A 12,098-nucleotide genomic window follows, 5' to 3' on the forward strand; every position below is an offset into this window, starting at 1 on the left:
CATGGGGTTTTTTGGTGCATTAAACGAGCTAATACGTGAGAAGTTCACAGCCTAGTGCCAGACACATTTAAGTGCTCTAAATTACAGTTATTATCATTGTTATTATATCATGAATTGTGAGGTCATGCCTTCTGCCAGTTATCAGTGTATTGTCTCTCAGCTCCAAATTGTTCCTCTGATGATTGTTCCTCCGTAATAGGCAAGACTGCCTGAGCATTTCTAATTTGTACTGAGCACCCTGCTGAGCTTTCTCAATAGAGGGCACAGAAGGGACAAGGCAGGAGAAAAAGGCTTTCCACCTGGTTCTGGCTGCAGCACCACTGGGCAGTGACACGGGATGAGGCATAGCCTGGGAAGCATGAGGAAAACTGGCACCCAGCAAAGTTTTTCTGCTCTGGCCAGAGGGAGAGTCTCATCACTTCCCAAGATGATGCTAAGTGATGGCGCCCCTAGTGGTGAGTGGTCTAACTGCAGCGGGCTCTGTTGAGAAACCCCAGGGATGGCCTGATCCCATCCATGCCCAACTTCCTGCTGCTGTCAAACCAAAAACTACCAATTCTTGTATCTTGGAAGCAAACCTTCAGGTTTTCAAGGAAGGACCAGTGCAGCGCCGGTCAACTTCCCAGGCTTAGTGTTTGGCTGGGAAGGGAGAAACGTGGGCTCTGGAAAAGGGCTCCCTACAGTGATACCTAGCTACCCTACTTTTCTAAAGTACCCTAGTTAACGTAGGGGTGCAGTCAAGGGGAAGAACCACTGAATCAGTCTCTTGGATCCTGAGGTTGTAATTCTGGCTGTGGCTCCCTTGCTGTATGAAGTTGGACAAAGGTCTCTCTAGGCTTGGCTTTCATTTATAATACAAAAAAAATGAGTGTTGAGGGGTAGGGAGACAAGATCAAGCAGACACACCTAAAGCCCTTAATGCAGTAGCTGGCACATAGTAGGTCCTCAGTATATGGTTCTAATATATGAAGGTATTTGGCTTCCAAGCAACCATTTCACATTCTCTGGGCCCACAGTGGACTTGCATATTCTCATTGGAGATAGTAGGTGGGTGGGATTGTGACTCAGAGTCCCCTTCCTTAGCAAGGAGCAGGTGTGTGTCTCAGTGGGATGCTCCCTCTTCGGAACAGGAACCTCCAATAGCTATAGTTCCTTTCACCTGAGTGGTGGCACCCTGACCACACTGTCCTCATCACCAGGTGACTATTCCCAAAGGTTTCTCTTTCTGGAACTGCCTTGCTTTCAACCCAGTTCCCCAGGTGCTTGCCTCCCCTTAGTCAGACCCACCCATCTGCTAATAATGGCATTCCCATTATCCTTCCAGTTTTTCCCTTTTCACTAAGTTAGCCAAAATCACCTTCTCTGGCTTATGGCCAAAGACTTCCGACACTGACAAATGGAAAAGAGGGGATTCTGAATCTGGGGCGGGGTAAGGGAGCTCTTGAGAGCAGGACGCAAGTCTTTAAAGTGGACTTCAAGGCCATAACAGGACCTTGGTCTTCCACCATCCTCCTTGTTCATGCCACTCCAGCCCCACGGGCCTCTGAGATATTTGTCATACCCAGTGGCACACTCCCACCTCAAAGCCTCTGCACTTTCTGCTCCCTTTGCCTGGAATGCTTTTCCTCCAGAAATCCCCACAGTCTATTCCTTCTCTTCTTTACACAGATGCCACCTCCTCAGTGAGGCCCCCTTCAAACATCCTACTTCAAAATACAAACCGCATCTGTGTGGGCCCTCCCTGTCTACTTTGCCTATGTAATTTTTCTCCAGAAACTTCCAACATGGCGCATGATCTGCTTATTTATTTTGTTTTCTGCCTTCTAAGCCCTGGGAGGGCAGGCTTTTGTCTGAGTTGCTCACTTTGGTATCCTCAGCACAATAACCTGACGCATGGTAGGTGCTCAATAAATGTTTGTAGACCCGAGTCGCAGTCTCGGTGGCCGCGGTCAGGAACTTGGTGGAACAAGTGCGGGTCCCAAAGAGGTCATTGCCTGCCTGGCCCTGGAGGTCCTGGCTCACAGGTGCCCTATTAGGGTCCTGCGAAGATCTTTCCCAATAATCTGCATGTGGGGAGGGAGCCACTTAAGGCCTGGCCATATCTTGCAAGACTCCTAATAATAATAACAACAATAACAATAACAATAGCAGCTATCTTCTACGGTTGCTGGTCTTTTTTCCTCGGTCTCCATTAAGTGCTTTATCTGCACTCTTATTTGAGTCTCATATCATTCCTATGTTATCAAATTATATCCATTTCAAAGGCGAAACCCCTGAGGCTCAGAGCATCAGTAGCAGTCCCTCCATCTCCTTCCGCTTCCTGGAGCCTGGCACAGAGCCGACATCCAATAAAGGATCCCTCCCTGCCCTGCCCAATAGAGGTTGTGAGGGACTTGGGGCGCCGGGTGCCAAGGCGGAAGGGGACGGAGCTTCCGCGGAGGGCGGGGCGCTGGCCTTGGGACCTGAGCCTGCGTCTGGCACCAGAGGAACCTCCCGCCAGGAACCCGGACGCGCAGCGGCTGCTCTCTGGAGGGGCGGGGCAGCGGCGCGGCGGGTCCTTACGTCACCCGGCGCTGGGCCCCGCCCCGCCGCGGCTGCAGCAGCAGAGCTAGCGAGCAGCCTCCGCCGGCGGCCTGACCGGGAACGCAGCGCTCACGGCCATGGCCTCGGGCCCCCCGGGTAAGGGGCCGTGGGGCGCAGGGGTGGCGGCGGGTGGCGGGGGGTGGCGGGGGGAGGCGGCGGGAGGACAGCCCCGGGCCTCCGCCTTCTGCGCTGGGCTGACCGGCCGTCCCCCATCTCGTCCCACAGAAGCGGACACGCGACAGAGGCTGCTGCGCACTGTCAAGAAGGAGGTAGGTACCCGGGCCGGCGCGGGGGTCGCGACCTTGAGGGAGGGGGCTGCTGCAACCCCGCACCCCTACGCCGGGGAAGGTCTCTAAAGGAGTGGTGGCTCCTGGCAGCGGGGGCGGCACCTCCGGTGTGGGGCTCACATGGGTAGGTATTTACCTCCTGCGGAACTGGAGGCCAGTGAGTTTGGGGGTGGGAGCCTCCGGTATTGGGGGGGGCTCTGGATGCAGCGGGAGGGCCCCCCAGGTGTGGGGTACACCTGGATGTGCCTGGGTAGGAACCCCTCTTGTGAAGGAGCAAATGGGTGGGTCTCACTAAGGGGAGGCAAGCACCTGGGGGGGCTGACTGGACGTATTGGAAAATGCGGGGCCTGGATGGGGCTGCAGAAGGAGGACCAGACTTCGGAAGAGGGGAAAGATTCACTTTGGGAAAATAACAATCCTCCATTCCCCTTTCCCCCCAATTCTCAGTCCTTGGAGCCACCCCCAGGAGCCAGGGGACTCCCTCCCTGGAAGTCCCTAGTCAGTGGCTTATTTCATTTGTGGGCATGTGCCAAGGCCTCATGGCAGGTGGGTTCCCCCCACCCTCCCCACCCCCCACACGCAGAATCAGTCCCAGCTCAGCTGCCCTTCTGCCCCTTCTCTCTCCTTGGGGCCAGATGGGAGCCAGGTCTAGCCTTTAGTTAATAGCACTTGACTTCCCGCAAAGGGGTGAATCTATAAGCATGGGTTTCTGGGAAGCATTTAGGTGCTCGGACTGTGTGTGTGTGTGTGTGTGTGTGTGTGTGTGTGTGTAGAGCACACTCACGCCTGTGTGGGTGAGGATATGTGGCTGTGAGTGTGTGTATCTGAGAATGTCTGTGCATCTGTCTGGAGATACCCAAGTGCATCTCCATATTGTGTGTACATGTGTCTGTTTATCCATTTTTGTGACTATGATGTGTATCTTTGTGATGCATGAGTCTCTGTGTATGTGTGTGAGGCTGTGACCATGTATGTGTAACTGTGTGTGTGTGTGTGTGTGTATCTTGCCTTTCTTATTTCACTTCACATCCCTCACCCTGGGACCCCATCACTGCTGAGCTGATCACCTATCTTGGGTCTTTAGCCTGAGACCAGGAATGGCTGCAGACCTCCGGGGTTGGCCTGATTCCTTTGCCTGTGTGTGTGTGTGTGTGTGTGTGTTGAGGGTATCAGCCTTTGGTGTCAGCACCAAGCACCAAGAAGGCCCTCACCACATGGTGGCAGACAGCCATCAAAGACAGCCTTGATGCTGGGACCTGTTGCTGTCCCTAACCTCCTTGGAAAGCATGGGCGTATGTCTGTGTATAGATCTCTGTGAGTGGCATGTCCCACGTTGTTTAAAGAATCAGCTCCTGGGCTGGTTGTACACTCCAGGATTTCTGAATAAGGATGCATAATTGGATATGTGAATTCCTCAGAAAGGCCCAGAACTTTTCAGTTTAGCCCTCTTAGAAGCACTGTGGGGACCTGAAGAAAGCTCTGTCTGGATAGACCATCCTTCCAACAAAACCCACAGACCTACAATAGTCTGATGTCTGTGTCAGGGGAGGGTGTCTGTAGAACCTGTTTGTTCATTGTTTAACTAAATCTAGTTAGTTTAGGTCAATTTGTGCTTCCCAGATATTTTCACCTGGAATGGCGATGGGGAGGACAGTGCCTCTGGGCAGTGTTCAGCTGGGGCCCTGGTCCCAGCTCAGCCAGCAGCTCCCTCAGTGCCCTGGCCAAGTCCCTGTGCCCTCTCAAGGACTCAGTTTCCACATCTGGAGAAAGAGGTATTGTTCCACTGTTCTTAGAGATCCCACCCATGTTAGTCTAGTTTGGGATAGTGGCAGGCTGTGGGGGATACTTTGCCCCTGGTGACCAGAGTTGTGGGCTTGCATCCTCTCTCCTGGGAGCCGCCAAGTTTGGGGCTTGGAATGAACTGTCTGCCTGGCATAAGGCCAAAGCCGTCATCTGATCAGAGGGATCCCTTGGCACCCTGCTTGGTGCCTGAAGGGGTCAGGGACAGAACCTTGCAAGTTTGGGTAAAGGGCCTCAAGCAGTATATAACCTGCAGCCAGAAGGCAAGGGTTATGGTCACAAGTTGGTGACTGATTCTAAATTCTACTTTTCTTGGGCCATTTCAATAATCAGAGTTTCCATATAGTGGGGGCTACTCTGTGCCATACCCGATGTACATAGTAACTTTATGAGGTGACTGAGATTGTTCATATTTTATGGACCAAGGAAACCAAGCCTGGAGAGGAGGTATGAGCTGCTCAAGGGAACGCAGCCAGGAAGGTCCAAAGCCAGGACTTAAACCACCAGGTCTGTCTGACATCAGAGCCAGGCTCTTACCTCCCATATCCCAAATGTGCCCTTCCATGTCTACATGGCACCAGAGTCTCAGCATGGGTGGCATGATTTCCATCGTACAGAGCTGAAATGGCCCAGACGGAGTAAGTGATGTCTCAAAGGTACAGAACCAGTAAAGAGAAGACAAGTTCAGGTCTTCTATGAAGTCTTTGTTCAGCATGGGTGCCCCCAAGGGCATGGCGACAAGTCCATGCCCCACCAAAGCAGACCTCTTATCTCCTTTCCTTACTCTAACCACCTCTTTGGGGAGCTTCTCTTCCCAGTATCAGAGAGCCTGTCTCCAGTGGAATGGTGGAGGGAAGCTCTTTGCCTGGAAATCTGGAAGTCAAGTCTGCTCTTCCTTTTTCCCCCCATCTTTCTGGGTTCAGAGGAGCCACATGCCTGCCAGAGGCAACTCCCATCATTCTTTCTGGAAGGTGGCTTAACAATCAGTTTCCTTAGATAAGGTGTGCAAGTTTGGGCTGAGCCACAGAAACCGCAAAGGCCAGCAGAGTCCGTGAGGCTGGGAGCTCTGTCCAGTGCTGACTCTGGGAGCCAGTATGACCCAGTAACCATGAAGCAGGTCAGAAAGGGGCTTTGGGCTCACCCAGAGCTGGGTTTAAATTCCGGTATGTTTAGGGCAGCGTCTGTGTGCCAGACACCGGGCTGGGCTCTGTGGCTACAGCAGCGAACAAGATAAGTCTTGCCCTCTTGGGGCTGACATCCGGTATGGTAGACAGACCCCCAATAGACATTCTGACTGTAATTCAAGGGATCATGACAGGCTTTGCACCAAAGCGTGAAGTAGAGATGCTTGGCACCCAAGAACACACAACAGTGTGATTAACCTCATGCAGGTGGCCCAGGAAGGCTTTCTGGAGGAAGGGGTGTTTAAGAAAATACATGAGCGATGAGTAAACCTTCTAGGTGGAGGTGGGAGTTGGGAAGATAGAGAGGAAAACCCTTCCTGGCAGAGGGAACAGCATATACGAAGACTGTGGCTGGAGGGAGCACCATGAACCTGAGGGACGAACAGACTGGGGAAGTGGCTGGGTGCGAAATGCAGAGGGGCAGAGCATGTGGTCTTACCCTAAAAGCAGAAGCAGAGGAGTGGGGAGGACATGAGCTATATGGAGGTAGAGGGTGGAGCTAACTTGACGGCTTGTAGGTTGTACAGTCTTAGACAAGCATCTGTCTTTACCTTCACAAGGTTCCTGAGTTTCAGTTTATTTATTATGAGGATGAAGATTACTCACCTGTCAGGATAAGCCACGTGGAAACGCCCACTATGTTAGGCTGTGCTGCTTCTGGGCAGACATCTTATTTTTTCTCTGTCTCCCCAATGTTGCCAAGGGAAAGCTGGAGACATGGTGGCCTCCGCTCGGGCACAATTTCCTCCACTTAAACCCAACCAGCTCCATCCAGGCTCCTTCCTTGCTTGTTTCACCCTCCCCTCTTTTCCTCTCCGGCCTCCACCCCTTAATTTTGTTTTGGTTCCCAGAGCTGTGGGGACTAGCTTCTCGTTGCCATGACAACTACCATTAAAGGAGCCAGCCACGTGACCGACCGAGGAGTTGATAAGGGAAGCAAAGTGACTAACTGCCTTGTTTTCTTGCCTGGTGCTGGGCCTGGGAGGCCTCTTAATTGGAAGGGAGAAGGCTGCTGCTGGAGGGCAGGAGGAGAGACCCTGGGAAGGAGACAGGGGGACGAGTCAGGTCATGGAGAGGACACTCCGTGTACCTCTGCCAACTGGGTCTGGTGTAAGAGCTGCCATGGGGAGCCCTTATCACAGTGGCTGAGTTTGGGGAGCTATGCCTCCCAGCCCTCCTCTGTGGGGGTAATAGGATGGGGGAGGAGGGCATCACACCCTAAGAAGGTTGGAGGAAAGTGAGAGAACCAACCCATGTTTCTACTAAGACCCCTGTGGTGCTCCCACTTTAATCCAGGGGTGCTCAATGAAAGAGGGGTGACAACTTGCCCCCCTCCCCCGGGTAGGGTTGCCTGATAACATATGGGTCATACAGTTAAATTTGAATTCCCCATACACAGTAAATACTTTTTTTTTTTAAAGATTTTATTTATTTATTTGACAGAGAGAGATCACAAGCAGGCAGAGAGGCAGGCATAGAGAGAGAGAAGGAAGCAGGCTCCCTGCTGAGCAGAGAGCCCGATGCGGGGTTCGATCCCAGGACCCTGGGATATGACCTGAGCCGAAGGCAGCGGCTTAACCCACTGAGCCACCCAGGCGCCCCCACAGTAAATACTTTTATTTATTTATTTATTTATTTAGTATCGGTATGTATTGCTGAATCCAGCAGTCCTACCCCAGGGGACATTTGCTAATGTCTGGAGCCATTTCTGGTTGTCAAAACTGGGGGTCCTGCTGGCATCTAGTGGGGAGAGTCCAGGAATGCTGCTCAGCTTCCCACAGTGCCCAGGATAACCTCCCCACCACAAAGATGTGTCTAGCCCAGAATTGCACCATGGTTGTGATTGAGAAACTTCTGTGCAGACCATGTGCTGAGTGCACCCCCAGACGTTCCTTCCGACATGCTCCACGACAGCCCTGAGAGGGAGAATAATTATCTGCTTGATAAAGGAAGAGCTGGAGGCACAGAGAGGTTAAGCAGCCCCCTTTAAGGTTGCACAGCCAGCCCATGGAGAAGCCAGGATTCAAATCCTTCTTCGTCTGGCTCTGAAGGGTGGCCTCACAGAGGTTCATCGAGTCCCGGGAAACATGGCTTAGGGTCAGATGAGTGTAGGGGAAGAGATGAGGCAGGACAGGTCCATTTGCCACAGCCTGTTCGGGGCTGTGAATTGCCAGGCTGCAACATTTGCTCCATCAGATAGTGTGGAGCTGGAGAAGACTTAGGAGCAGGGAGGGTCTTGGTTGGACTTGGACTTCAGAAAGTGTCAGCTGATAACAGGGGCCAGGAGGGAGACTTTTGCCACTTCTTGGAAGAAAACTTTCTCCTTCCTCTCTCCTTCTCTCCCCACCTCTTACCCACCCACCCCCCCGGCCCTCCTTCCATCCCTTCCTTCTTTACTTCTTCCTTTCTTCCACAAATATTTATTGAGCATCAACTATATACCAGGTACTGCTCTAGGAACTGTAGAGAAGGAGCAAAGCAGCATCCTTGCTCACATGCTATCATGAAGCAAATAGTTCAGTTGGGGGACAGATAGATAAACAATAAATATATGCAGGCACACCTTGGAGATGTTTTGGATTCTATTCCAGGCCACCAGGAGAAAGCAAATATTGTGATCAATTGAGTCAAAGGAGTTTTTTGGTATTTCAGTGCATATAAAAGTTATGTTTATACTATGCTGTAGTCAGTTAAGGGTACAAAAGAATTGTGTCTCAAAAAAACCAATGTATATATCTTAACTTAGAAATACTGTTATGGGGGCGCCTGGGTGGCTCAGTGGGTTAAGCCGCTGCCTTCGGCTCAGGTCATGATCTCGGGGTCCTGGGATCGAGTCCCACATCGGGCTCTCTGCTCAGCAGGGAGCCTGCTTCCCTCTCTCTCTCTGCCTGCCTCTCCATCTACTTGTGATTTCTCTCTGTCAAATAAATAAATAAAATCTTTAAAAAAAAGAAGAAGAAATACTGTTATGTTATTATATAAATTATATTTTTATCTTATTATATACATTGTATATACTTTAAATATATTGTATACATTTTTTAAAAGATTTTATCTATTTATTTGAGAGAGAGAGGGGAGGCGAGTGGGGTGAGGGCAGAGAGAGAAGCATACTCCCTGTGGAGCAGGGAGCCCCATGTGGGACTTGATCCTGGGACTCCAGGAGCACAACCTGAGCAGAAGGCAGATGTTTGCCTGACTGAGCCACCCAGGCACCCCATATTGTATACATTTTAAGTAGGAGATACAGGCTTCCCCCCACAAAAAAAATTTTACTGCTAAAAAATTGCTAACCATGATCTGAGTTTTCAGGGAGTCATCATCACTGATAACAGATCACTGTGATAAATATAATAATAAAGAGAAGTTTGGAAATATTGTTAGAATTACCAGAGTGTGACACAGAGACAGGAAGTGAGCAAATGTTGTTAGACTTTTTCAATGCAGGATTGCTACAAACCTTCAATTTGTTAGAAAAAAAAAGAAAAGAAAAGAAAAAAAAAGTAGTGTCTGCAAAGCACAATAAAGCAAAGTATGCCTGTATTAGAAGCCACAAGTACTGTGAGGAAAATAAAGCTGGAAAGGGAGTGGAGAGGAGGGGGAAGGGTTCTCCAGAGGAGGTGGTCAGGGATGGCCTCTCTGATATAATGGCATTTGAGCAAGGACCTCAAGGGAAGGAGAGAACCCTACTGACATCTGCAGGAAGAGTGTTCTTGACAGAGGGAACAGCATATGCAAAGGCGCAGAGTCAGGAGCAATGAAGGGCAAGGAGGCCAAGGAGCCTGGAGTGGAGTGAACAGAGTAGAGGAGGAGATGAGGTCAAAGAGAGAACAGGAGGCTGCTCCTTCAGGGTTGTGTGGCCCTCAGACATGAGATAGCAGCCATGGGAGGATTTTGAACGAGGGGTGGGGGGAATAGGAATTTACCCATGTTGTAGACTGCTCAGGCTATAGGCTAGTGATAAATGCGGGGGACGAATGGGGGCACAAAGTCATTAAGCAAGAGAGGAAACATCTTGTTCTTTTCTGAGCTTTCAATATGCAGGCTAGAAACCAGAGCCCCCCAACTTTGCCCAGCTACCCCACCAGCCAAGAAGGGGTTCCAGAAATGCTTGCCAGTCGCATGGATGCAGGAAAACGGTACAGATATTTCTGGGCTCTCTGATGCTTATAGGGTTGACTCAGATCAGTTTGCATGTGTCGTGTTTCCAGGCTTAAGATGGCAGTTTCTCCTCATGAATCATGCAGCCACAGCCGTGCGGTGCATTTGATGCTTTTCTCAGGGCTCTGGCAGTGTGGCTTCCGGGAGCTCCTGCTGGTGCAGAGCCTGGGTTTCAGCACCATGGTCAGATGTGACGAGGGTGACAGAGGACAGGGTGACAGAGGACTTACGGCGTGGTTATGTCTCCTGCATGGTCTGGCTGGGTCTCCCCTACAGTGACTTCATGAGGTGCTCCGGGAGAGGCTGGTCACCTCTGTTGCTGGTTGGCAGGTAGGAAAGGGCATTTTTGTCACCCTGATGGATATGCAGACCCCAGGATGGGAAGGGAGAACACTGGAGCCCTGTCCCAACTCTGCCCCTAAGCATCTGTGGCCTCCGAACGGGTCCCTTTTCCCTGTGTCATTCTGCTTTCTAAGTAGACAAGGTTGGACGGCCCCAGGATTCTAAGAACCTTGAGCCATCAAATTTGGCCAGCATCTCTTTCTGAGAGCCAAGTCTCTCTGCATTTTGTCAACTCCGAAGTTGCCAAGCCTATACTTAAGACCTATTAAAAACTCAGTAGCTGATGAAACTCTTCAGGAGCCTTCATTCCACTCAGGGAAAACAAGGGTCAATGAAAGGCATTCTAATGGATAAAGATTTTTTTTTTTATTTGTTTCTTAAGCAGCATTTACTGGGCATTTTATATAGATGACTTTGTTCTGTTGTCCTGATGCCACCACTTGAAGTGGTAAAAAGGCTGTCCCTTAAAGATAAGGATATTGACATGCAGAGATGGCAAGTAAGTTGCCAAAGGTCATGGACATTGTCAGTAGTACAGCATGAGGTTCTGGCCCTAGAACCCTGCTCTGCATTACTCCAGAGCTGAAACTGATGACCTACTTACGGTTAGGAGATACCCTGAGTATGTGGAACTGGGGAAAGGTCCAAGCTTTGGAACCGGACCACCTTGAGTTAAAGTTCTGGCCCTGTCCTTTAGCGGACGCATGAACCTCTCTGACTCCGGCATCCTTGGGCATCAGATGACAAGCGTACCCTGTACTACGCAGCACTGCTATTATGCCATCATTCCTGGGAATTCACCAGTATTCATGAAGGGCCCTGGCATACTGCTTGGCTCACCCATTTAAGAGTAAGACAGAACTCAGTTGCAGAAGGACATTGTGCTGCCCTTTCTGGTCAGGCACATCTGAACTTGCAGATGTTCTTGGCGTGGGATCTGTCTCTCTGTGGGTAAGCCCTGGGCTGGGGGTGCAGCAGCCACAGGCTGGGGAGAGGTTATTTCATGGGAGTCTGGAGGAATGAGCCCTTGAAGGGGGGCCAGGAAAGCTGAGTCTTGCCTGGCTGCCTTGCCATCCTGAGGTGGGCAGTGGGATCTTCCCTCTGGGTCTGGTGGCTCCTTGGCCTCATGGAGGTAATCCCTCAGCCAAGGAAGGTCCAACCCCCTCATCAGCCTGCTGGCCCCACCACTTGGCTTCTCTGAGCCCACTCTTAGCTCTGAGCAGCTAAGAGTGCTGAACTCCAGTGGGAGGCAGCGTATTTTTCTTTCAGTCATACAGAAAGACAAGACATGAATAGATTCTTGTGCTTTGTCTTTGGCGTACCTTGAAGGAACTCAGGTTTATAAAGGGCAGTAACAGTTCCTTTAGCCATGAATCCCGATTTAAAAATCAAATAACAGAAGTCCCAAGAGTGAAGAGACTTGGTGATACCTGGGACGTTGAATGATTCTCCTTTAATTTTTATTAGTTAGTAAATAACATTTAATTATCAAGCTAGAATTATAGCAACTATCATGCATTTTTGCCCCCCCCCTTTTTTAGACATAAAGATATCTTTACAACCACCATTTATTAAATCCTAATTTGCTTTGTTTGATCTCATTTAATGCATCAAGCAAGCTTCCTTTAGACTAGGTACAAATAGCAGCTCTACTGATGAAGGAAATTGAAGCTGAGAGAGGTTAACCTGAGCTGCCTGGGTGGCTTAGTCAGTTATGTGTCTACCTACGGCTCAGGTCATG

At 50.5% G+C, this 12,098-nt stretch overlaps 1 protein-coding gene across 6 annotated transcripts in view; it reads left to right on the forward strand.

Annotated features, from left to right (window-relative positions):
• The first annotated feature begins 2,549 nt into the window (after positions 1-2,549).
• The window catches only part of SGSM1 (small G protein signaling modulator 1), an 89,516-nt gene continuing 79,967 nt past the window's right edge, over positions 2,550-12,098 (forward strand). For all 6 annotated transcript variants that reach the window (XR_006607169.1, XM_045081474.1, XM_045081477.1 and 3 more), the window contains exons 1-2: positions 2,550-2,679; positions 2,809-2,852. Coding sequence is in view for 5 of the 6 variants with exons in the window: in XM_045081474.1 (XP_044937409.1) it covers positions 2,661-2,679; positions 2,809-2,852 (63 nt within the window). In the remaining variant the exon portion in view is untranslated. The remainder of the gene's footprint in view (positions 2,680-2,808; positions 2,853-12,098) is intronic.

Source organism: Mustela putorius, unplaced genomic scaffold (genome assembly GCF_011764305.1).
Source record: "Mustela putorius furo isolate JIRA1106 unplaced genomic scaffold, ASM1176430v1.1 tig00000578_pilon_pilon_pilon, whole genome shotgun sequence".
In the NCBI taxonomy this organism is placed as follows: Eukaryota; Metazoa; Chordata; class Mammalia; order Carnivora; family Mustelidae; genus Mustela; species Mustela putorius.